This window comes from Sebastes umbrosus, chromosome 14, assembly GCF_015220745.1.
Source record: "Sebastes umbrosus isolate fSebUmb1 chromosome 14, fSebUmb1.pri, whole genome shotgun sequence".
Lineage (NCBI taxonomy): Eukaryota > Metazoa > Chordata > Actinopteri > Perciformes > Sebastidae > Sebastes > Sebastes umbrosus.
The window spans coordinates 23,592,201-23,618,712 of record NC_051282.1 but is presented as its reverse complement, the minus strand read 5'-3'; the positions used below and the strand labels follow the sequence as shown (position 1 = coordinate 23,618,712).

General features: G+C 39.2%; 2 protein-coding genes across 8 annotated transcripts in view; one reads left to right on the top strand and one right to left on the bottom strand.

Annotated features, from left to right (window-relative positions):
- Positions 1-295: 295 nt before the first annotated feature.
- rdh8a (retinol dehydrogenase 8a) overlaps positions 296-26,512 on the bottom strand; it is a 182,031-nt gene continuing 155,814 nt past the window's right edge. For 3 of the 5 annotated variants that reach the window (XM_037791387.1, XM_037791389.1, XM_037791388.1), the window contains 6 exons: positions 25,166-25,288; positions 5,005-5,166; positions 2,431-2,610; positions 1,502-1,595; positions 1,079-1,262; positions 296-962 (listed from right to left, as the gene is read on the bottom strand). In XM_037791387.1, coding sequence (XP_037647315.1) covers positions 735-962; positions 1,079-1,262; positions 1,502-1,595; positions 2,431-2,610; positions 5,005-5,155 — 837 coding nt within the window. In that variant the 5' untranslated portion in view covers positions 5,156-5,166; positions 25,166-25,288 and the 3' untranslated portion in view covers positions 296-734. Of the gene's footprint in view, positions 963-1,078; positions 1,263-1,501; positions 1,596-2,430; positions 2,611-5,004; positions 5,167-8,203; positions 8,310-25,165; positions 25,289-26,512 lie in introns of those variants that run through there. The other 2 variants (XM_037791386.1, XM_037791390.1) reach the window with 2 other exon arrangements.
- Positions 24,278-26,512, top strand: part of col5a3a (collagen, type V, alpha 3a) — a 64,586-nt gene continuing 62,351 nt past the window's right edge. For all 3 annotated transcript variants that reach the window (XM_037791378.1, XM_037791376.1, XM_037791375.1), the window contains exon 1: positions 24,278-24,552. In XM_037791378.1, coding sequence (XP_037647306.1) covers positions 24,468-24,552 — 85 coding nt within the window. In that variant the 5' untranslated portion in view covers positions 24,278-24,467. The remainder of the gene's footprint in view (positions 24,553-26,512) is intronic.

The following is a 26,512-nucleotide window of genomic DNA, read 5'->3' as shown; positions in this document are numbered from 1 at the left end:
TCATTTTTGATACATTTTGAGTTAAATATTCAAGTAATTTGGCAGTAATTCCAAAGAAATTTCAAATAGGTCACTTGCTCATTATCACCTAATTATCATGAAATTTGCGGCCCTGTAAAATGAGGTGTTACCTTGTTACGCACAGAAACCTTGCCCACGGAGTCCGACGCATTTTATTTTTCTATTTGTTGTGAAAATTTGCAATAGAAAACAAAGCTGAATTAACATTACATTTACGGTGGCTCTGAGTGGTCAAACAACTCTGACGGATGCGAAAAAAACGCAGAGAATTGAACCTGTTCCGAAAACTTTAATGATGGACAAAAGTTTCAGGGCCGGCGTGTAAACGTGATTGACGCAAGGTCGTATTTATTTTTAAACGTGCGACAATTTTGGATGAAAAATATGGACTTGGTATGCAAAGGCCTTTATAGTATGTACTGTATGTACAATAATGCAATGTGTGTGATGCTTGTATTTCTGTATGTTTCTGTGTGTGTGTGTGTGTGTGTGTGAGTACATGAGGTCATCCTGCGTACAACATCTCTGTGACAAACTTGTGCAATTGTGCATGTTGTCTGGCAAAGCTTATCATGGTAGTGTCTTTGAACTAAAAGGCACCCCCTCTCTCCAGGGTCACTGGCTCTAGTCTACCTGCTCAGCCCCAAACCTCAGGAAAAGGCAGTCGGGACTTGATGGGGGTCAACAAACCGGGAAGATCAGGGTCACCCTCTTTAGTTAGGCGACACGGTGCGTCTACGCAGGCAGCTGCACGTCAGGCACTTGAGGATGCTCATGGTGATGTGCATGAGAGGGCCGAAATTGAAGAGCAGGTTGTAGAAGGTGTTGACAGACAGGCCGCCGGTCTCGTCTGCGTACTTTAAGGCCACAATGGGTGTGTATAGGCTGTTGGTCAGATTCCTGAAGCGAGGGCTGTTTGACTCAATAACCTTTTTAGTGCACTGGAGAAGAAGAAAAAGAACGTTTTGAATCACTGCTATGTAAGGTGGTTGAATGTTTGTACCAGTTAGTGATCAGCGAAACATCCTGAGATAGATTGGTAAAAGTGTTCCCTTACTTTGGCTATGTCGTCCGGCGTCTGGCCCATGGCTTCAAATATATCTATGGACGACGGCAGGTAAACGTCTTTAAAATAACGAACTGTGTCGGCGTCTACTCCCGGATACTCCATCTTGGCCACATCCTCCATCATCTTCGTCTCAAACTCCGTGTGCACCGGGCCGGGCTCAATCATGGACAACCTGTGGGGGAGTCAGACGCAGAAAGACCCGAGTATGAGGAGGGAGCATGTAGAGTACATTTTCATTTGATTTGATTTGATTATTATTGTGTCATGCATAAATAATATGCCCAGCCCAAATTATTACTATACATATAATGTAATTGAGCTTCCTCAAAAAATAGCATGAAGTTGTGTAGCCCATGGAGTACAAAGCAAAGACAGATGTGAAGGAAGAGCAGAGGAGAGAGGGTAAACTACCGGATATTGAACTTCATCAGCTGCACGGCCATGCTCTCACAGAAACCTTCCATGGCAAACTTAGAGGCAGTGTAAACGTCATTGAACACCACTCCTAAACCAACAAAACAGAGAGATAAAGAACAGCATCACTGCATTGTGTTATCTAATGTCACAGTACTCAATTACTTTAGCATCATTTACACATAAAGGCCTGAGATACTCAAATCAGACAGAGGTCACATAGGACAATACAAGTGCCAGACACAATATAAAAGTCAGTTTAGCCTACTTATCTAAATTATCTGATACTCTTTAACTTGATCTGGTAAACCCCACCCATCTGGCACGTCAAACAAGTTAAAACAAATGCTAAGAAATACCTGCAACCAACTGGAAATGTAAGGTATAGGCAGACAACTAATGAATAAATAAAGTTAAACATTTAAAGGTGCAGTGTGAAGGATTTGGCAGCGTCTAGCGGAGAGGTTGCAGATTGCAACCAACTGAAACTTCTCCTCTCATCACTAGATATCGCCAGATCCTACATACTGGACCTTTAAGTGACACTGAAATTGTTTTGCATGGTATTATAAACTGATTTCTGACTTCATTAATTGAATAGAACACACTGATTTACAGCTCAATATGAGTGATTTACAAGACTTCAGACTCTCCACTGGTCTGTACAATATATATATATATATATATATATATATATATATATATATATATACAGTATATAATATATATAATCTTGTAGCCTGCAGACATTTAGAATTCAATTCTCCTGCTTTTAAACTGAGCCTCAGGCTAGCTAAATATGTCAGAGTTATATCAATAGCATTTTATGATGCTATAGTTTAATAAACTGGTTTACTCCTTAAAACATGTCTTTTCAGACTTAAATAGATTGCATATATTATTTTGTAAACACACACAAATCGTACCCTGAAGACCCATGACACTGCTCATGACCAAGATGTGTCCTGAACGCCTCTTCTTCATGTCCGGCATCACCTCTTTGATCATGCGAACGACACCAAAGAAGTTGGTCTCAAATACTCGTTTCATCTCCTCGATGCTGATGCTCTCCACGGGTCCCAGCAAGCCCACGCCGGCATTGTTGACTGACGGGGAAACAACACAGAAGCAGAGATGATGAACCTCCTCGGATCTCCATCATTGCAATTCTCACAACTTTTAAACTGTTGATTTAATATGAAGTGATGTTCACTGTTGGCCTCTCTACAAGAGCAGCTCCTCATTGATCGATTACAGACGGTGTTTCTTGACATTGCCACCAGATGTCAGTGTGTGACAACAACACAGAGGTGTGATGTAACACCAGTCCATGTTGAAGGGCCTCTGGGTCTTGGGTAATTAGGTGAAGGGGGATGTAAAGTTGGATTTAGAGTGAGATTGAGACAAGTTTATAAATAGAACCTTTATCCAGACTAAAGATTTAAACATGACGACCAAAAAGAGTCGCCTATTCACAGTCTAACAACATGCGATTTACAATAAAATTACTTTTTTTATAGATTGATTGATCAATTCCAGAGCTGTAGTATTCGAGATCGGTCTCAAGACCACTTTTTGTAGGTCTCGGACTTGTCTTGATCTCAGACAAAGTAGATTCAGGATTGTATTTCAAGACCGGTCAAGACCACAACTGCGTGGATATCACTAAATTGTTATATATGGCAATAAAAGAGGTGAATGAAAGAGGTTTCATGTGTTTTCTGTGGGTGTTTTTATGGGAATGTGGACCATTCAGATCATTTTGAGGAGCACCTATGGTCTGCATGTTCCACATTTTATCTGAAGTGTGTCACGCAGTGTGGCACTCGCACTGGTCCGGTTTTGTCTTGGTCTTGACTTGGTCTCGATACACTCTGGTCTCTGTCATGACTTGGTATTTAGGTTTAGATGGTCTGGTTTTTTGTTTTAGCTGCAAGGATGGAAAAATAATCCAAAGGTATCATTGGCAGATGGAGCTGCAGACTCACTTTCAGCTACACTTTAACCCTCTGAGACCCACAATAGACCCGTTTTGGGTTTTTCTTTAGGAGGGGTACAGGGGGTGTTTAGGGGGAAATAGCAGGTCAGCAGTATATGTCACATAGAAGTGATGTACATCATCTGAAAGCTGGGAACCTGAAGATTAATTTGAGATGCTGCAGCACTGTTTTAGCTGTAAGGATGGAAAAATAACAATCCAAAGAAGGTGTCCTTGGCAGATGGAGCTGCAGACTCAATTTCAGATACACTTTAACACTTCAATGTAACAGTGACCTACTGTGTTATGCTTATACTCTATATTGTAATGCTTTCTGGGAGTCATAACGCTTGCTCCCATGATCCCAACGGTCAAGTGTTTCTTTTTACAGTAATGAACTACTTTTAGTGCTGAGAATCTCTGGAATATACAGAGTAGATACTGTAAATTGTACAGTAGCTTACTGGTGAAATTGCTGCCAGTAATTTACTTTAATGTTACAGTAAAATGTTTTACAGTATAATTTCACCCACTCAGTGTGTCAGTATGGTGGCCCTCTCTGTTTGGGTGCAGAATCTATCTGCCCACTGGAATTTCAAGATTCTCCCAACCTCCTCCCCCCACCTACTCCTAATGTCAACTGCAAAACCACGGAGGACAGCTGAGCTACAAGACGTGAAAAATATTTCAGTTCACTTCAAAAACTTTGTCCTAAAGTTGTGATATTATTACAGTAATGACACCGTACTGTGATAGTTTGCTTTCCTGCTTGACAAGTCTGTTAGATGTTTACCGTTACACTCTCAAAAGAATGAATGACATAACACTAGTTGTGTTTAAGGTTCAAGGTTAGTGTTCCATGCATTTGGTTATCATTCCTACACAAAGATAAGAACCTGAATAAGGTCATACAGTTAATTACTTAATGACTTTATGTTATATACTAAAACAATTGATCAACTATATATGATAAAAGACACAAAACACATGTATACACATATGTTTATCCACCTATAGTGGATAAATTGTTTATAAACTGCATATGTATATGTTTGCCATGTTATGATTTGAGCATATTTTTATGCTAAATGCAGTATCTGTGAGGGTTTCTGGATTTGTCATTGTTTTGTGTTGTCAATTGATTTCCAACAATAAATATATACAGCGATTAATCGCTATTAAATATTTTAATCGATTGACAGCCTTAATATGTATATATATATGTGTATATGCAGTATGTGTATATGAGATAAAGTTTATGAATTATTGGTTTAGTAGAGGAGAAGGGGTAGGAATAAGTGTATTCTTCCTCCTACTCCTTTTTGAACATGTAAGATTTAAATTGTGATGATCATTTACTGAGTATGTGTATAGGTTTATCGTTCATTTCATTTGACTATTATTTAGTTTTGTTTTTATCTTTTTACATGTTTGAAATAAAATATAAACAAGCAAACAAATCAAAGCTGGGGAAGGGGTCAAAGGGCAGACGCAGGCCTAGATTCAGGCGTGTCCCACTCACTCAGGATATCAATATGGCGGTCCTTGACGTTGTTGACGCACTGCTTGACCGAGTCGTCACTGCACACATCTAGTGGGAGCAGCATCAAGGTCTTGCCGTATGTGTCTCCGGCTGCCTCCAGTAGCTTGTCCTTCTTCTTCAGGTCCCGCATGGTGGCAATGACTGATAGGGGGAGAGACAGAGAAGAAGTGGGAAATATTATTTTATTTGTACGATGATGTGGCTTCAAACTTTAGAAAAAGAGCCTCCATGACACCAGAAAAAATGGTTCTTTAGACTCGTACAGTAACACAACTTGCAGAAGCAAATACTTTTTATTGGAGTCCATTTTTTTAATTTAGTCATTAAGAAAATCATGATGAGTGAAGACAGTTTTTTTTATAATGAAGATGTCTTTGTTACCCAATTTTGCAATCGGTGCATCCCTCAAAAACACTCTTGCCCCATTGTCACACTGATGAAGTGACACACAGGACTGTGAAACCTCTGATCCGTGACGCCATCACTAAATGACTTCCTTAACAGTTGTGACAGAGTTAGACGTGCGGGTCAGAGTTCCCAGCAGTGACCACGCCTGTCACTTCACAGCACGCACGATTGATTTCCTCTGAACTTTACACGCTGGGCCACATTAACCCACATACAGCAGCACGGGAATCTATCATGACCAGCGACGGCGGCTATAAGCACCGTGTTGACTTCTTCCATGTCGTGTCTGTCGTGCTAATGCTTTGCTGACTGACGCTATCTAGCAGAGAGAGACAGTGCTGTTGCACAATGGCAGTAAACAACCTCTTCCTCACACATTCATCCGGATCTACCCGACAGATAAACCCTCACCTGATTCTTGTCTGAACAGAGACACGGTTGGATGAGCAAGATTAAAAAGAGTGGCTGCTGTGCTGCCATGAAATTGGATTGATGGAACATTTCATGATTTATAGTAACAAAACTAGGCCCATTTTCCTTAGATGCAACTTATCTTTGCAAGCAGTCGAATGAACACTACGCATGTAATGACGTCTCATGAAGTCTAATTAAGTCTAATCTTATGATTTGAGAACTGTGTGTCCATGAAGCAACAAAGAGATTTAGAAGTGAACAAGAGAACCATTGTTCTTCTGGCTCCTGCAGGAATTACTCTTGGGCTGCTTAAACATTCTTGAATTAACCACATCGCATTGCACACACACACACACACACACACACACACACACACACACACACAGAGGTCTTTTTTGGAAGTTTCTCGGAGTTTGGTGCACGTATCTGCTGCAACTAATTATTACTTTATGCACAATGCAATATTTAATCTCTTAAGAAAGACCCTGGGAAAAAAAAGGGGCAGCTCGGCTTCATTGCTCAGAGGTGGCCTTATTGAAAGCAGGTCACACTGTGTGAAAAAGAAATCTGCTCAAACCAGTGTTACGGGGGCAGTTAATCACTTTTGTTTAGCTTGTCTATTTCACGGTAATAAATCCTATCAGAAAGAAAACGTAACTAACCCATGACCAGTGGTTCCTGAAGTGGCCGAAGGAGAGCAGTAATGACTTAAACCTGCAGTAGGCAGAATGTTTTTTGGCATCATTGGACAAAATATTCCATAATAACCTTTCAGCATATTGTAATTCAAGTGTTCTGAGAGAAAACTAGACTTCTGGCTTTAAAAATTCGAGCCAGTGACGGGAGACTTTTGCCAATCACAGGTCATTTCAGAGAGAGAGCGTTCCTATTGGCTGTTCGTTCAACAGAGGCAGCTGTCAATCACTCGCAAACTCCGATCAAACGGTCAAACTAGGCAGCGCTGATCAAATATGAATCAATATTCTGTTACTGTAATGCTTATTTCTCGCCTCAAATGTTTTCAGAAACATCTTGTGTGTACTGTTTAGCTGTAAAATTAGAAAGTTTGCTCCGGCTGGTGAGTGGTGCTTGGTATTTCCTCAACTGTTCACAAAAACATTGTTTCTGAAAACATTTGAGGAGAGAAATAAGCATTACAGCAACCGAATATTGATTCATATTTGATCAGCGCTGCCTAGTTTGACCGTTTGATCGGAGTTCGCGATTGATTGACAGCTGCTCAGAGACGGCAGGCTTCAGCTCGGCTCTGATTGGTTGTTTTCCTCTGGTCTGTGAAATCTTGCAGATGCCGTTAGGAGCACCGGAGGACACCGGAGAGGCACATGATTTTTTTTTCAGATTACCTGTCTCATCCACTACTGTAGGATATAGTGACCGTTTTATAAAAATAACTTTTTTTTAAATCACATTTGCTCCATTTCTACCTACAGCAGCTTTAACTAACCCTCGCACAGCCGGCTCCTAAAGCATCAAAAGTAGAGCGGTATTAAAGAATGAGTACAATGCAGAAGATAACTGCTGAAATCCCTGTTAACTCACTGACTGCAGGCCAACAGCCAATTATGTTATTCTGCATGAAGTCACATCTAACAACAGGGGGTGGGTGGGGGTCTTTAAGGCAAACAGGGAGGATGGGGGGTGGGAAGGTGGTCTAATGTAATTCTATCTGAGGCTCCATGACATGGAAAGGTTTTTGGGATCTCCAGTTTCCTGCAGTGAGAAGAGGAGACGCACAGACCCAACAATGTCACCCCTAACTAAGTCCACTGTGCACCAATGAAGACTTCAAACGAGGCCCCTTGCTTTAGAGTGAACCCTCAGCTTGTACAGGTCTCAAACTTTGTCCCCCTTTCAGCGCCCGCTCCACTGAGGAGGACTATAGGCACATTAGACACGGCACTAAACCGGAGCAGGCGGTCTACAATTCACTGCGATAAAAAGGAGGCTTTTGTGCCGGAGAAGTCACTGGAAAGAGAGCTGACAAGACTTTCTTTTATGATTCCCTCCTGGAAAGAGGCATCCTCGCAGAACTGTGCGCTTTCACATGAGAACTGAGTCCCACTAGTGCTTACGAAAGGATATGGATCCGATATCACCAGGGTTTAGTTATTTAAATGGACACTACACCAAATTCTGCGTGAGTTGCGCATGAAACTCAACCAAACTTTGTGCGTAAAGGAGGGCTCTGCAGGGGAAAGTAAACACGGAATAGGTTTTCAAGCGAAGCACACTGTTCAAGGCTTGCTACTAATAGGTTCAGATCAAAGAAACAATGTAGCAGAAAGCGCAACAACGTAGAATAAAGCGCAACAATGTAGCAGAAAGCGCATTTTACCATGGTAACGCTTCTTTTCATCTTTGGCCAGCGTGACGGCGATTCGTAACCCGATGCCGGAGGAGCAGCCGGTGATCAGCACAACTTTCTGCCCGCTGTTCGCCATGATGTGTCCGGGTTAAGCAGCGGGTCCGGGTCCTCTTGCTCTCTGGATGGTCGCAGCTATACCGATCACCGGACTTTAACAAAGTAAAGCGGATCATGCAGCAGCCGCAGCAGCAGCCATGTGAGCCTCTAATGCTCCAAGTCACATGTTCAATAAAATCAGTAACCAAAAAAAAAAAAACAGAGAACAGACGTGGCATTGCAAACAGCCCTCACAGACTAGATGTTAAACTTGATAGGTGCCCTCAAAATCTTAACCTTAATTTCTTTAAAATGTGTGTTTGTGTGTGTGTGTGTGTGTGTGTGTGTGTGTGTGTGTGCACGTGCGTGTGGGAGAGGGGGTAGTGCTTTATTTGATTTGTGAGCTGGTGACCCCCAACAACAAACAACTGGAGGATGCGTACAGTAGTCACATGATGTTCTGTTCATTCCTGCTGATGGGATTTCAGGTTCACTACTGTATCACTGTTGATACTGACTGATTAGATTAGCTCATTCAGTTCTAACACAATATTTCAAATGAGCAATATTTGGGCTGCCCATATGATTAAATAAACAAATCACATTTATTATTATTATTATTAAAAATAATAACAATAATAATAATAATAATAATAATAATAATAATAATATGTTTTATTTTACGGTAGCCTACCCAAAGTTTTTTTATAACTATTATTTAATCTTTTATACTTAACATCAATTAGTTTAGTTTATTTAAATTTGAAAACAATATTTCAAATGAGCTATATTTGGGCTGCACATATGATTTAATAAGAAATCCCATTTATCACATTTCATAATATTATTAAGAAGTTTTATTTTATGGTAGTCTACCCATTTTTTATTATTATTATTATTTAATATTTTATACTTACATTAAATTAGATTACTTATTTAAATTTTAACACAATAATTCAAATGAGCTATATTTGGGCTGCCCATATTATTTAATAATAAATCACATCTATTAATATGATGATCATTATTATTATAATTATTATTATTAATAATAATGCGTTTATATAGTTATTATTATTATTATTATTATTATTATTATTATTATTATTAATAATAATAATAATAATAATAATAATAATAATAATAATAATAATGCGTTTTATTTTATGGTAGCCTATCCAAAGCTTTTTTTCATTTTTTTTTTACTATTATTTAATCTTTTATACTTAAATTAAATAAGATTAGTTAATTACATTTTAACACAATTTTTCCAATGAGCTATATTTAGACTGCCCCTATGATTTAAAAACAAATCACATACATCATCATGATTATTATTATTACTATAATTATTATTTTGCTGTTGCCCAACCTATTGCTACACCCTAGTCTAGTTGATTTATTTATAAAACTATAGTCATCCCATGCTTTTGGAAAGTAATGTTTATAGTAACTTAATGCGCTGCACTGTGCTGCCATCTGGTGGTAAGGAGCGCTGCAGCACACTTAAGAAGCACTCAGGCTTACTGAATGCATACCTCATCAAAAAAAATCAGTGATCCATATAGTAACCAAATATAAAAATGTAAGAAGAATGTTCTGAGCTTGGTTATCAGCTCCGTCTCATGTCTTAGCGAGGTCTGTTACGGTGACTAATGGACTCTATTCTTGACGGATGTTGAAAGGGGTCAAAGTACGTCTGATAACATCTCAAACCGGACTTGCTCTCTTTTTCTCTGATGAACGGCCATAGTGCAAGAGTCTGAGTCTGCTGCGTTTGGGCCTGTTGCTAAATGTGATGCAATCACATGCAAACTGTAAAATTTCCAAAGAGCAATCTGGAGAGATTAGTGAGTGAGTGAGTGATTTTGTTGAAAGCAATCTATGATTTATGCCCTTCTCTTTTAACTCCCTTTTTGCATCTACTTCTCAACTGCCTTGCCAACTTTACATGATGGACATTTCAAACACAAGTGCTGGTTCCCACCAATTAAAGGAATAAGTATACATTCTTAACATATTTGGAATAATGAGCACATTTGTTTGTTTTTAAGAACTGGATTGAACTGGGATTACTATGATAGCTCTTCTCAGCTCAGGTGTTTCTCATTTGGACAGTTAAAGCGGATTAGGGGTTAGGGTTATTTTAACAGCTCATGGTCAAACAAGACAGACTAGATCATCTACGAGAGGAGACTGTTACATAAAACGGTGCTCAACAAAAAAGCACTTTCTCAAATACAGCAACAAAACAGTGGACTGCTACCCCTACAAGTATAAGAGAGTGTATTAGCTTTAGTCAGTTTAAAACTAATGTTAAAAAATGGCTGAAAGACACACAGTCATGTTGTCACTAAGGCCTGATATATGTCCTATAGGTGTATCTATTAATAACTCCCAGAGACCGACTTTACCGCAACACTTCAGAGACCAGGTCCAAAGCACACTGGAGCACACGGATTTAAGGCGATCAACTTTATTAGAAGACTAACGTTTCGACCTCTTCGTCAGAGTCCAGACTTTACTGTCTTTCAGAGGCTGTTGCAGGTTCAGTTTAAGAGCTAGAGTGAAGATACGGTTTTCATATAAAACTACAAAAAAAACGAAGGAATCCATTGGTAACCATGGCATGTTAGCTTGTCAGCAAGGAGGCTAAGTAACGCTACAAAGTTGGGCTTAAATTTGTGCGGAAAAACTGTCACAGCCATTTTCAAAGAGGTCCTTTGACCTCTGAACTCAAGATATGTGAATGAAAGTGTGTTCTATGGAAACCCACGAGTCTCCCCTTTACAGACATACCCACTTTATGATAATCACATGCAGTCTGGGGCAAAAAAACATGCAGTTTTTTGAATGCAGTATAAATGTGTTATTTTCGCCTATTTTAAAAATAGACTTTTGGATCCAAAGAGCCCAACTGTATTCATGTGTAAAGATGTTAGTCCCCATAGTAGCCATTTCATTTTAGTGAGACCATTTTTTTTCAAACTTGACCTCACTGTATAAAATGACCTGTGGTGACCTCTAGGATAATCACAGCCTCATGAAACTTTACAGCCACAAACTAGAGACCTGCTTTATAGCTAGATTGACAATAAGGGAGTTTCCAGGACAGACGTGTTCGCCATCCAATCTCTGAAAAATGCAATTCCTGCAGAAATCTCAAAATTTCAAAAGTTTTTGATACCAAATCACAGCATGGCTTTTTTTATGGTGTTCCTCAAGGTCTTGGTGTCTTAATGTGGTATTTTGGAGGGATTACTGATAATTTAAATTCATTTTCGAGTGGTAAAAACTGTCTAAATTTAGCACCAAATCTTTGTAATAAATGGTATCAACCCAAAAATTGCTGCAACAATTTATGAGACATAATAGAGCATGGGAAAGACCATCATATACTTCCACCATAATGTTATAAGACCTTATACACATTCACAATTGATTTAATTAAGTTTCCCAGCTTTCAGATGATGTACGCCACTTCTATGTGATATCTACTGTTGACCTGCTATCTCCCCCCTCCCCTGTACCTCCTAACAAAGACAAAAACAGGTCTATTGTGGGTCTCAGAGGGTTAATGTGAATTGTTATATGTGCATTTTATACATGCTCAGGGACAACAGATGTAAACTAGTATTGTGCTATATCTGGTGCAATACATTTATTGTCCCTGTCTTAAATAAACCAATAGATGAATGAATGATTACACATGATATAATAATTAGCTTGATATTTGTGGCTATAAAGTGGCTCCACTGATGCAGCTAAAGCGTTGCATGTCATTTATGATTATTTTCTGGCACAAAACATTTCTGCCCTTTAAAACAAGCACACAATGATGAATATAGGTCCCCCTGGTTTAATCCTCCCCCCCTCTGGTTAACCCTTTTAATCCCATTCCCATTTGAACATGTTAACACAGTGTGAAGCATCAAGATCACTATGAGGACTATAAGCAGATCCACTCTCTCACACACAGAGACCAGCAGAGGGATCAGTGGGAGAGGTCAGGGAGGAGTTTGTCTCCTCTGAGGGTAAACTGAGGTTACTACGTCCGTCGTCAAGAGCAGCTATTCATGTCCGTCATAACTCTGAAGGGGTTCTCCCAAAGGGAGGACATATTTTATCAATGACTGGAGTCTGATCCATCAAGGGTCAGCCAGTAACCAGCAGGCTAACGGTGCAAAGACAGGTTTAGTCTCGCTGTGAAAAAGCATGCGATGCATATAACTCAACACATGAGAATACATAATGAAACATTGTCATCTCATCACCACTGCCTGTGATAGACTGTGTGTTATGCTGACAACAGAGAGCAGACTGTCAGCTTACACAGAGTTCAGGCCCAATTTCCTCTCACTGTCTGTCTGTTTGTCTGTCTCACAGAGCTGATGTCTGCTTATTGGGAACATCCCTAAGCTATGACCCATTTCTCTCACCAGAAAGCAGAAGTTTACAATGAGATAATAAAAGTATAATTTGCATTGTCAGATAAAGCGGCTTTAAATCTGAGCTGACAGTGTGAAAAACAACATGCGCTGCAGTGACATTTTAGTTTATATATTTATATTCGGCTACGTCTCAGATTTTATGCATTTGGCTGACAATCTCAGAGTAAAGGCAGCCTGAAACTAGTCAAATATACAAAAAAAGAGTGTGTTTGAGCCTGTAAGTGCAAATATCCACGAACGTTACCTTTTTCATCACTGCAGAGAATGAAAAACGACCATGGACCTTTGACCCAGACCAGCCCACTGACACCGACCCCGCAATTAAAAAATAACCAAAAAACCCTAAAGCTAATTTTCAATATTTTCCCCCTAATTATATCTTTATTATAATATATTATTATACAGCTGTCCTCAACTGAAGAAATTCTTAGTCTACTAACACTCATATGATTTTGTCAATTAATCGATTACTTGATTTAATCGTCAGATCTGTAAAACTGAGTTTCTCCACAAAGAAATAAGAAATAAATCATTCAGCATGAAAAAAAGCATAAAAAACGACTAAATAAATCTTAGTCGATTAAGACCAAAATGACCAAACAAGTCGATTAATCGCCTAAGAGGGGGCAGCCATACTCTACATACACTTTCGTTCAAAAGTTTGGAATCAGCTGTTATATTGATGTTTTTTTGCCTTTCCTTCAATAATATCTACTTTAACAGAGATAAAAACAGTATAATTCAGACACCAAATATATTATTTGCTTTTGAAATAGTGTTGGCCTCAAAAGAAGAAGAATTAAAGGATTAAATCTCCCATTTAGTTGATGTCCCTTCAGTGTTGCATGACAGTGGAGAATCTGTTGTAACTTCGATTTTGAATTTGTTTTCCAGTCCAGAAAAGCGTAACTGACTCGATCATTATTGAACCACAACGGTTAGATTGAAGAGATTTAAACAGTGATTTGTCAGTATATGTTCAGCTGATATTTCCTGATCCAATTCCAACAGTGCCAACCCGAGACGAGGGGTCTCCAACAAGTAGCTCGAGAGCTACCAGTAGCCTGTTTCAGAGTGGCTCGCTAAAGGTTCAAAGAATATGCACATACATTTGATAACACAGATTCACTTTGTAAACCTGTTTAATTAAAATTTAATCCAATATTTTTGGCAGGTTGCAGTCTATGAACAGACAAGGTAAAGGAGCTGAAACAAACACTTAAAAATTCAGTCTGTTTACCGACGAGAAGGCCAAAGCAGCAACAGAGACATCATTTGGATGCTGGAACGTAATTAAAAGGACCGTAAAAGTAAGACAGAAATGATCTCTGCTGTTGGCCATGTGCAACTTGGTGCTATGAGTAGCACTCTGCTACTTTCATTTTGTCAAATTATCTCTCATAGGAAAAAAAAAGGTTGGAGATCCCTGCCCCAGACTAACCTTCCATTGCTATTGGGAAGTTTGAAGAGGTTTGAAGAAAGCAACACATTGCAGCTCTTAATTCCAGCTTGTTAAAGGCTGCATCATTGTGCACTGGACACTGAAACAGGAACCGGTTTCTAATTAAATCTGCACACATTTTGATGCTCAGCTTCCAGTTTCTTTTACCAATGACTGGTGATTTCATCTATTCTTATTAAACTGTTGCTCAGAGGGATCTTTGTCTCTTTCTGCCCTATCAGTCTGATCCAACCATCGTACAGCATTTTGTTCTCTGTGTCTCGTCTTTGTAAAGAGGACTTTCTACAACATAAAAGCATAAAGACGATTCAAACATATAGAGTAGTCCTTTCAGCCATCCGAGTGGACCCAATCAAGCTTTTGTGGCAAGAGATTCCAAACATTTTAAACCATATATTATCATGACAATACAAAAATGTATAAATTAAAAGTCGTAAAAGTCAGCAGAGACAAATGTTAGCTGTCCACCGGTGGACATGGTGCTACAGGGGCCGGAGTAAAGCAGCTGTGGTGAGGTCAGGGTCGTTCCTTGCATGCTTGCCCTTATGCCTTCAGAGAAAGTGGACAGGTGGTGTGGATGGAGATGATGAGAAGTGCTGCCGGGCAGCCAGCGATGTCCACCAGCCTCCAAGCTATTGCTGAGGAATTTCAGATGATTGAGCCACTAAGTCACCGACGAAGTGAGGAAAAAGACAAAGAGGATCACACAAGCCCATACATGCTTTCTCTGCCTTTAATGTCTGGTTATAAACCGTCCTCACCTCAAACTTTCCCCTCTCCACTTCCACCTCTTTACGCATATATGTACCTACAGTGTCCATCCCTCCTTGTAGCAATCAGTTTTGAGCTTTCACTTGTTCCCTCTGACATCTAGTCGGAGCCCACTCCAGCTGTGCCCTGAGCCCAAATCATCCATCTGTAACCTCTTTATCGAAGTCCAACTCATAGAAATGACACCCCCGTCTCTTCTAACCTAACTTTTATAGCTTAACAGTCAATTTCCTGTGTACTTTCAGGATACGTGAGCAGATGCTTCACTGGTTTCCCAGCTGACTTCATAAAGCCAATGTCTGTTTTCACTCATCCTAATTAAAGATGGATTGTGTGATCAGATGCTGTGCTCCTAATGGCATCTGCAAGTTTTCACAGACCGGAGGAAAACCACCAATCAGAGCCGAGATGGAGCCTTACCGTCTCTGAGCAGCTGTCAATCACACGAACTCCGATGAAACGGTCAAACTAGGCAGCGCTGATCAAATATAAATCAATATTCTTTAGCTGTAAAATGAGAAAGTTTGTGACCCGGCAGCTATGATGAGATCAATTGAGGAAATACCAAGCACCGCCCACCAGCTGGAGCAAACTTTCTAATTTTACAACTAAACAGTTCACTACAAGATGTTTCTGAAAACATTTGAGGCGAGAAATAGGCATTACAGTAACAGAATATTGATTCATATTTGATCAGCGCTGCCTAGTTTGACTGTCTGATCAGAGTTTGCAAGACAGCTGCCTCCGTTGAATGAAGAGCCAATAGGAACGCTCTCTCTCTCTGAAATGACCTGTGATTGGCCAAAATCTCCCGTCACGGGCTAGATTTTTTAAAGCCTTAAAACAGAGCCATGAGGAGGTGCAGAAGTCTAGTTTTTTTTCTCAGAACGCTTGAATTACAGTATGCTGAAAAGTTATTATGGAATTTTTGCCCAATGATGCCAAAAACATTCTGCTTACTGCAGCTTTAACTACACCCAGACTTTGGTTTTGCACATGACTTCATCAAACATGCATTGATTGACCCAACACATAGCCTACATTTGAATTATTACACAATATGTGACCGTTATATGCAGGAAAAGTCCAATTAAATTCAAAGTAGAGCCATTTGTCTCATGCTTGTAGTTTGTTAAGTAAGTGTTTTCTCTCAAAACACTTGAATTACAATATGCTGAAAGGTTATTATGGATTTTTGCCCAATGATGCCAAAAATATACTGCCGCCTTAAAAAGATATTTACAATGCAGGATTTTTTAAAATTTATTTTACAAATCATTTCTACAGTGATATTCCTCCTCATACAGCAAGTGCATCACGCTGACTATCCCTTGTGTTGGCCCTCCTCTCGGTGGCATCTCCATGCAGGGACATATGCTGGCTGATGTTACTGGGAGGATAAGGGACTCTGGCTGTGTGAACGGGCCTGCAGGACTGGAATGTTTGCCACAGGTCAGGAGTGGCGCTTTCTGCTCTTTTGTGTGCAGTCTGCAGAGGAGGTGTGGAATGCAAACTTCACGAGAATAAAAGGGACAGAAGGGAAAAGAGTAGCTGGGGGTCGGCGGGCGGGAGGGAGACTTAAAAAAACACAGAGAGAGAGAGAGAGAATGGGTGCAAAGATTTAGAGAGGAGTGAGCTGGGAAAGTGTTTTAGGGGTTCTTCTGAGGCAGACGGAGAACACAGTTAATTGAGAGAGAGTGCTAAAAGGAGTAGCCCACGAGCTGCACCCCGAGAGGAGAGTTAAAAGTGTTGCTGCAGCTGCAGACCACACACAGTGATCACTCAACGGAGAGCGCTTTGAGAGTAATGACACTCTGAAGATCATAATGTGACATTTCTGAGCACCAGTTAACAACATTCTTAGATATCTACAGAGAGTTACAGCTTGTCATTACACGTCATTCTGACTCAAAAACACTCATGTAGGGATGTAAGAAAATAATGAAAAAAATCGAGTATTGCAATATTATGTTTTATTACACGGCTGTATTGAATACTCGATTCTGATTGGTCAATCACGGCGTTCTACGGTCTGTTATTTCTTTATAGCAGACCGTTGCTATGTATAACAGACCGTTGCTATGGGCGCAGTTCTGATCTCAGACTCTGGAGAACCATTTTTGAATTGAAAAATGTTTGATTGAAAAATCGCCTTGCCTACAGTATCGCAATACATTGCAAATTATTGTATCGTATCGCCAGATACTTACCAATACACAGCCCTACTTTCATGTAGTTATTTTAAATATGAAAGCAACAGTTTTTGTGGCACAAAGTTTCTTCATGGAAACAAGCTGAAACATAAAGATCATGCCACTTGTACGTTATTCATAGATTTTCTGATCGGGCAGTAAAAACAGAACGTAAAGAGAAACAACAGCAAGGTGCCAGTTACATCTGATCTACGGCAAACACAGATGGATTTCCAGGGGGCCTGTCCACTTAGTGGCACCATGTCGCAGAACTCCTTTGACCAAATCATTTGCTTGTTCTACTCTCACAGTAAAATATATTCTATATTCATTTCCTAGCATATTTGCAAGAGAACCGGTGTTATGGGGACCTAGAACCGAAATTCAAATGTCTTCCACACAGAAGGAAAGTTCAAAGAAAAGCTGGTATGAATCATATTTGGCGTCAGTGATTGGATTTACCTTAAGTGTCCCTGCAAATACCAGCTTTCAACATAACTGCCTGTCTATTTAGAGCTCAAATCACTGTATTTTGTGCTGTAAACTAACAGTGAAGAGGAGGGCACACAACACGGGGCAGGGTGTGCCGGAGTTTATTTAGTCTATTTGTTTGAGCACTTCATTTAACAGACATGGTCCTTAGATGTTAATTAGTTTAGTCTCCCGTCATCTCTCACTATTATAATTATCACCAGACTGGCAGTTCCACTTACTGGCCCGCTGCAAAAGGGAACATTTCCACACACTTTCTCATTGCCTGGTTTGGCAACTTAACAGCTGAGTTAAGCAACCGACTGTGTGGAGTGATGTGTCTGAAAACACAGCTCTGCATTCAATGACTCGCTCCTTTCAACGACGTTCACCCTTACCAAAAAGAAGTTTATTCAAGTGTGCTATTATTATACTTCTTTTAAACGTACAATAAAAGTGTATACCTTAAGTTTACTTTTTATGTACTTATCAGAAAGATACTTAAAAGTATACATAAATATACTTGGCTCATACTGACAAGTATAAAGAAAAGTCTAAGTATACTTGGCTTATACTGACAAGTACACAGAAAAGTCAAAGTATACTTGGCTCATACTGACAAGTATACAGAAAAGTCAAAGTATACTTGGCTCATACTGACAAGTATACAGAAAAGTCAAAGTATACTTTGCTTATACTGACAAGTATACAGAAAAGTCTAAGTATACTTGGCTTTTAGGTCTACTTGTACTTAATCTTTTGATCGTGATATACTTAAGAAAGGTATAATTAAGTATTCTTGCCTTATAGGCCTACAGAAAGGTATACTTAGCTTGTAGTTGTGCTTACTTTTTGATAGAGTAGCCTATTAAAGTGTGTGAGTACACAGTTCTTTTTCAAATAGCATAAATAGTTAAGGGAAGTGGTGATTAAACACCCAGCTGCCAGTCTTGTCCCGCAGGCAGGTGAACCAAAAAAACCTTTTGCAGGATAGATTAGTATCACAGGGTGTGGTTTGGTGTAAGCTCTTATGTAAGAACACGTGCTTTCTGATATACAGAGATACTACTGTATCATCAGCAGTCAGTGGATGGCACAATCCCATTTCTCTTTACAGATCAGGGTTTTTTATTTACCAGGCTCTGACAGATTGACCCACATTTCCCCCCACATGTGCATTCATTCAGCGTCTGTGTTTTCTTGCCTTTATACTTGTTCTCTTGATCAGTTAAGGATGTCAGACTGTTTTTTTCTTTTTTTGAAGTCACTGACGAAACCCACATTTTACACAATCCCGCATAAAAGACCCAATTTTTTTTCTCGCCATTAGCACCAAGACCGCATAGCTTTTCTTCCATGCGATATGAATTGCATACAGATGTTGGCGGTTTCTTAAAGTCTCCATGTGTAAAAAAAAAAAAAAAACTGTAGCTGTTATCTATAAAGCTCATTTATAATTTGGCGAAATGAAGTGACGAGCTGTCAGCCTCCACACACTTAGATACACAATCATCATCCACACTCATCTTTAAATCCTCATTATATCTCAATGACAGAAAGTAATAACAATGTTTATCACATCTAAATGATACCACAAGCCCATTATAGGAAGCAGTGGTGTAAGATCTGAAATGATTTGTAAGGTGGTTATTTCACAATAACTGCTTAGGGAACAAAAAAGGTATTTTCCCTTAAAACATTCATAAATCATTTTTTGGCAAGCTGAAAGAGTCAGCTGCCTCTTCCTTTTGCAACTTTGCATGCAAATTTTTCCTGATGTTTGTCCTGTTCTGACATGTTCTTCAACACAGACTGCAGGCAGATGTTATTGAAAGCCCATGTCGGGGTCACTAACCCTAAACGCTCATCAGCTCCTCAAGAGGATTAATGAGGTTTCACTACCGTACGTCTCACAGGGCCTGAAATGTGGCGATGACAGATTATTTCACTCCCCTCAGTGATTCAGTGATGAGAAAAGTTCACCATCATTTATCAGCACAGAATGACCTGCAGAGGGAGAGAGAGAGAGAGATTTGCAACACCACATGTCTGGGCTGAACTTTAATCTTCAACGAAGCATCATTTAGAGAGAATAAATAAATAAAAATGACAAGAGAAGGAAACTAAACTAGGGGATACTACAGAGACACAACCTCAAACTGATAGATTCATCTCCTGCCAAACTTCATCTGTGATGTTTTTTCAAACCGCGTATCCACAAATACATGTCACAACACATACAGAGTATAATTTACTATCTTGGTGTTTCCACATGATTTGTAAGCGTGCACAAAGCAAAGTTGGTTTCTGCTGATTATCAGGATAAAAAGACCGCTAACATGAACTGAGTTTATTCTCCACATTGAGCACTGTTCAGCAGCATTTATATGTTTAACTTGAAAAAGGATAATCTATTTACCTTACATTCATCATCAGCAGTTTGATTTATGAAACCCAAGTTAGTTAACAAACTACAAACATGAGACAAATGTCTCTACTTGGATTTTAATTGGACTTTTCCTGCATATAACAGTCACATCTTGTGTTATAATTTAAATGTAGGCTATGTGTTGGGTCAATCAGTGCATGTTTAATGCAAGTCATGTGCAAAACCAAAGTCTGGGTGTAGTTAAAGCTGCAGTAGGCAGAATGTTTTTGGCATCATTGGGAAAAAATTCCATAATAACCTCTCAGCATATTGTAATTCAAGTGTTCTGAGAGAAAACTAGACTTATGCACCTCCTCATGGCGCTGTTTTCAGGCTTTAAAATACTTGCCCGTGACAGGAGACTGGCCAATCACAGGTCATTTTAGAGAGAGAGAGCGTTCCTATTGGCTGTTCATTCAATGGAGGCAGCTGTCAATCACTCACGACCTCCGATCAAATGGTCAAACTAGGCAGCGCTGATCAAACATGAATCAATATTCTGTTACAGTAATGCCTATTTCTCTCCTCAAATGTTTTCAGAAACATCTTGTAGTGTACTGTTTGGCTGTAAAATTAGAAAGTTTGCTCCGGCTGGTGGGCGGTGCTTGGTATCTCCTTAACTTGGCTGCCGGGTCACAAACTTTCTCATTGTACAGCTAAACAGTACACTACAAGATGTTTCTGAAAATATTTGAGGCTATACATAGGCATTACAGTAACAGAATATTGATTCATATTTGATCAGCGCTGCCTAGTTTGACCGTTTGATCGTAGTTCGCGAGTGATTGACAGCTGCTCAGAGACGACAGGCTCCAGCTCGGCTCTGATTGGTTGTTTTCCTGCGGTCTGTGAAATTTTGCAGATGCCATTAGGACACAGATGCTGACACATGATTTATTTTTCAGATTACCTGTCCCATGCACTCGTGTCAGGATATAGTGACCGTTTCTTATTTGCTCCAATTCTACCCACTGCTGCTTTAATGTCAGGTTTATTCCTTGATTTAAATGTTTTTCCTTTGTTTTATTGTGTGATATAAAAATTTGTATCTAGGTTGTCCCGTAGTTGGACGAAGGTACACAGCACATGCTCTGGAAATATTTCTCACTCGGAGCTCAGACTACCCGCTGGACTCTTAGTAACTATCTGCTAAAAGCTGTTAGGAATGTGGCCCTGACTCAGGCTGGCTAAGCTGGTAGTGAGAGGGGAGACGGCAGGAGGTCAGGGCGTCCGTTGTTTACCCACCAGATCAACCTCAATCTGGCCAGCTATCAAACCTCCTTCTATCCTCCTTCTCTTCTATCTCTCCAACTTGTGCTCCCACTATTTACTGTCTTAGAGGCTCAGGAAGTGTATCTTTTATCTTTAATTTTCACTTATATTGAAGAATTTGAAGGATTTAAAAAAATGTTGGTTAACTTTTTTGACATTTTTAATATTTAACTACCACAAAGAAGCATTCATGTGTTTTAGATTTACATCATAACTGATTTGCGTGCTGGGTTTGGCTGGAAATAATAAGGAACAGTATCTTTGGATAAAAGTTATGACTTTGACATGGGTGTGTTTCTCCTTTTTTTTCTGTGGTTTGAGACTAATCTCCCTTGAGAAATTACTGTTTGGCTTCTTTTCTCTGAAATGTCTCGAGGATTCCGACTTCCAGTTACTTTACAAAGGCCTGTCGTAGCTTGGACTCGAGGAACGTTATCTTTGGTAATTTTCCAATTAGACAAGGTCTTCACAAGTCTTATCTTAGAGCATGTCTCAACCGAACACCACAATCTTCCTCGATTTAATTAGGCTTCTGGCAGGACCGTATTCAGCCTGCACAGGTAACCGGCACTGTGAGTTTAAGCTCTGGCTGATGATTGGAACAGATGTCCACGACAGTATTAAGAGCTAGGTGACTTGTGATTTGTCACGACCAATTATTTCAGCTCACTGCTGTCAGCGTGCAGTGTCCCTATTAAAAGATTATTAACTTCCTGTTGTTTAATGGAAACTCAATTCACATTATGACAGTTATACCTGTAAAAACAGGCTCATTATAAGATGGAGCAACACTCAAATATGTCTTTTCAGTATGTTGATGAGGTTAATCATGTACAAGATGGATGTTTCTGTAATGTGGTCTGGTGCATTTTAAAGAGCTACAGACAGTTTAATGACCACTCGGTTTAAAGTTAGAGGGAGTGCACTTACACACCTTATTGCTTTTAAATAATGGCTTTTAACCAGGCGTTCCTGCCCCTCGACTAGCAGCCCACGACCTCTAACCTGAGGTGATCCAGCCTCCGGCCTCACTGTGGTCCAGCTCCAGTCTGAACAAGCGTCACAGAGACGCTGCAGCAGTGCTGAACTGAGATTGGACTGATGGTGGAGATAACCTGACTTCTAATCTGCAAAAACCTGTTGACTCCTTGAACTGGCCAGTGGCCGGGGGTGCTGTAATAAGGTGTATTCAACTAGTGTGTGAAGTTCAAAGCTTGGATGCATCCTCCAGCTTCACATGATTTAGCTCGACCTCTGGCCGTCCAGCCATTTAGATTGTTGCTAGACGTTATCAGCATACTTGCCAACATACTTGAGGATCTCTTTCTCTTAGTACTCTCCATCTCTCAGTCCCTGAAGGTCCTTTGAGACACAACGCAACAACGGCACCACTGCACTCTGAAGCCCATTATTTCCAATGGCTTGCGCCACATCACGCCACGCCACGCTACACGCAACTCAAACCGCGTTGTGTCGCGATCATCTCTTCCACCGGCAAACAACATTTGGTGTAGATGTATTGTCGTCCGGGTGGAAATAGTAGGGCTTATACACTTATACCATTGTTCAGTGCCAGAAACAAGTTGAGATAACGAAATGGTAAAAAAGGTGTAAAAACTTGCCATTAATCAGGAGAAATACGGGAGAATGTGACCCTGTGAGGAAACTGGGAGACGACAATGACTAATGGGAGTCTCCCATGAAAATTGGAAGGGTTGCCAAGTATGGTTATTGGTTGCTATAAGCACCATAGACGTGGGCCAATAGGGGCCTACTACAACCAATAGTATGCTTTATTACCTATTCACATGGTGGATCACAGAAAGAAGGTATAAAAGAAGTGCAGGTGAAAGTTAAGAGGGAATCAAATAACAAGAATTAAATTATGAGACATCCGAACATTTGGTAACACTTCATTTTACAGGTCTGCAAATTTCATGGTAATTAGGTGATAATTAGTAAGTAACCTATTTGAAATTTCTTTGGAATTACTGCCAAAGTACCCCAATATTTTTCTCAAAATGTTTTGAAAATTACTTTATTATAAACATTATTCAATAATTATATGCTGAAATAGCTTATAATGGTTAAAATAGGGCCCTTAGGCTTGAGAAGCAGCTGTGCGCTGCTCTTCATCAGAGGTGGAAAACCAAAACTAATAGAAGACACTTCTGATCAGGCACAAATCTCCCCACTGTGTGACTTATTGTCTACACAAATGTAACCTGGTAGCTAACGTAATGACTCAGGGAGTTTTTAAAGAAATTTCGAAGAAGTTATTTTCTAAATATTAAATATATTATTATAAATAAAGCATATCAATTAAATTTGTATTGTTTTCCTGGAAATGTATTAAATAAATTACCAGTTAATTATTACTGCTTATTGGGAAATAGTTGAATATAAGTATTAAATAATGTTTATAATGGATATAAAATAATATTAATAAAAGTCCAGAGTCAAATCCCAAGTCATAATAGTAAAAAGTAATTTTCGATACATGTTGAGGTAAATATTGGGGTAATTTGGCAGTAATTCCAAAGAAATTTCAAATAGGTTACTTGCTTATTATCACATCATCATATTTTGCATTATCATCATTATGATGATGGTCACTCTAATTCAATCACTGAGACATCCTGATCAAATGTAATCATATATCCTCCATTCAGGTGCTTGTTATCTGTGGATATACACATCTGCAAACATCAGGAGACTGACAGGTCAGCTATGTCAGGGCGTTGTGCTCTCACCACATCTGTTGGTAATGACCACCTTCAAGAAGTGAGACCCCCTCAAATTACCTTTAGTAAAAAACATGATTTAAGTTTTTTTTTCTCCTGCATCTCATCCAATGCGCCCTGGGACCGTCCTATGGGAGGAGGAGGAGGAGGAGGAGGAGGAGGTGGAGTAGGAGGGAGGAGGGATGGTGAGAGGGAGAAATTGAATGAGAGGGGCTGAGCGAAACCGAGAGGAGCCACCACAACAAAACTTCTCCCAACAATCAAGCAAGTGGAACTAAAGCCTGTTCCTTTTCTCTCTCTCTCTCTCTCTGCCCGCATGGCTGCTGAGCTCCTGCAGAGATTCTAACTTCAGAGTAAAGTTGTGGAGGCGCAGAGGAAGAGGAGGGTCTCCGCTTGGGAAGAAGAAGATGGACCGTTTAATAAGGACCAGGTCGCGCAGGAGAATACCAATATTTGTTTTAATCCTGCTTCACGTGACGACAACACAAGCTGGTAAAGTATAGTTGATTTAATTCCTTTTTATCTAAAGTTTCCATGACTTTTTTTTTCTTTTCTTCCATTCATCACTTTGGTCCTCATCCAACAAACTTCTTGGCGCAAACTTTTCACTTTGGATCAAATGCAATTATGCATGCTTTTTTGTGTGTGTGTGCATACATATTAATTATCCGCGTGATTGCACAAGAAGCACATTTTGCATTTCAATTGAATTAATATCTGCAAGTTTTTTTTTGCATGTGAATGTGTGAGTCAGGTGAGCTGGAGGACTTCAGCAGCAGCAGCAGCAGTGAGACCTCAGGAGATGGATGATGTCATCATGTTTGAGTTTGCTTGTGACCAGCGTCGGTTTACTGTGAAAAGCTTTAACGTTGGCTCGAGAAAGAAGGCTGAATGGCTGAACACTGAGCGAACAGAGTAGATTAAAATTCCTGTCATGGATCTGTTTAATGTGCCCTTGCATGCTCTGCAGAGGTCCCAAGTGAACACTCTTACTGCCTTAGTTATGATTATTCTGGCACGCTTACATGTCTGACATGTTTTATTGCAGGATAATATCCCAGGTCATATTTCACACACTGGAGGAGTGAAGTATAGCTGGACTCACTTTTCAATGATCCACCTGCAAGAAGAGGAGGAGGACTTCTGTCAAACAGCTGTGTCTCTCTCTGTCTGTCCTGGTGTCCACATTTGTTGCACTTTCAGGCTTGTTCTGTATGGAGGACTGAACCTGTCAAAATAAAAATAATAAAAAAAAAAAATGGCAATTAATAATGAATAAATACTTTTAAAAATAAATTTAAAATAAAAAATGAATAAATGTACGAATAAATAAATACATTTCAAAGTTAATAAAAATAAATAAATAAAAGGGAAAATTAAATAGATGAGTAGATAGGGGAATTAATACAAAGGTAAATAAATAAAGAAGCAAATTAAAACAGAAATATCAATTTATGTCACATTATATCAATTAATTAATGTCTACATTTATTTTTAATATAATTTTTGGTACATTTAATGGTATCTATTGGGCTGTAAATCAATTAAAATATTTAATCACAATTAACTAATTTTTTTTATCTGTTCAAAATGTACCTTAAAGGGAGATTTGCCAAGTATTTAATAGTCTTATCAACACGGGCAAATATGCTTGCTTTATGCAAATGTATGTATATAGTTATTATTGGAAATCAATTAACAACACAAAACAATGACAAATATTGTCCAGAAACCCTCACAGGTACTGCATTTAGCATAAAAAATATGCTCAAATCATAATATGGCAAACTGAAGCCGAACAGGCAACAACAGCTGTCAGTGTGTCAGTGTGTCAGTGTGCTGACTTGACTATGACTTGCCCACTTTATGATTATCACATGCAGTTTTGGGGCATTCCTGTAAAGGGGAGACTCGTGGGTACCCATATAACCCATTTTCTTTCACATATCTTGAGGTCAGAGGTCAAGGGACCCCTTTGAAAACGGCCATGACAATTTTTCTTTGCCAAAATTTAGCTTAAGTTTGGAGAGTTATTTAGCCTCCTTTGCAACAAGCTTGTATGACATGGTTGGTACCAATGAATTCATTAGGTTTTCTAGTTTCACATGATGCCAGTATCCTCACTTTAGCTTTAAAACTGAGCCCGCTACAACTTAAAAATTGCAACTTGTGTTAAAGAAATTAGTGATGTTAAAACAAATTTGCATTAACACATTATCGCGCTAACTTTGACAGCCCTAGAAGATATTCATTTTAAAATGAATTTAAAATAAATGCAAAAATTGGGGAATTAATACAAAGGTAAATAAATAAAGACACAAATTGAAACAGAAATATCAATTTATTTCATATATTAATTAATTAATGCCTACATTTATTTTTAATATTATCCTTGGTACATTTAATAACATATTTATTTGCTTCACGAGTCATTTATTTATTTTAGTTTTCT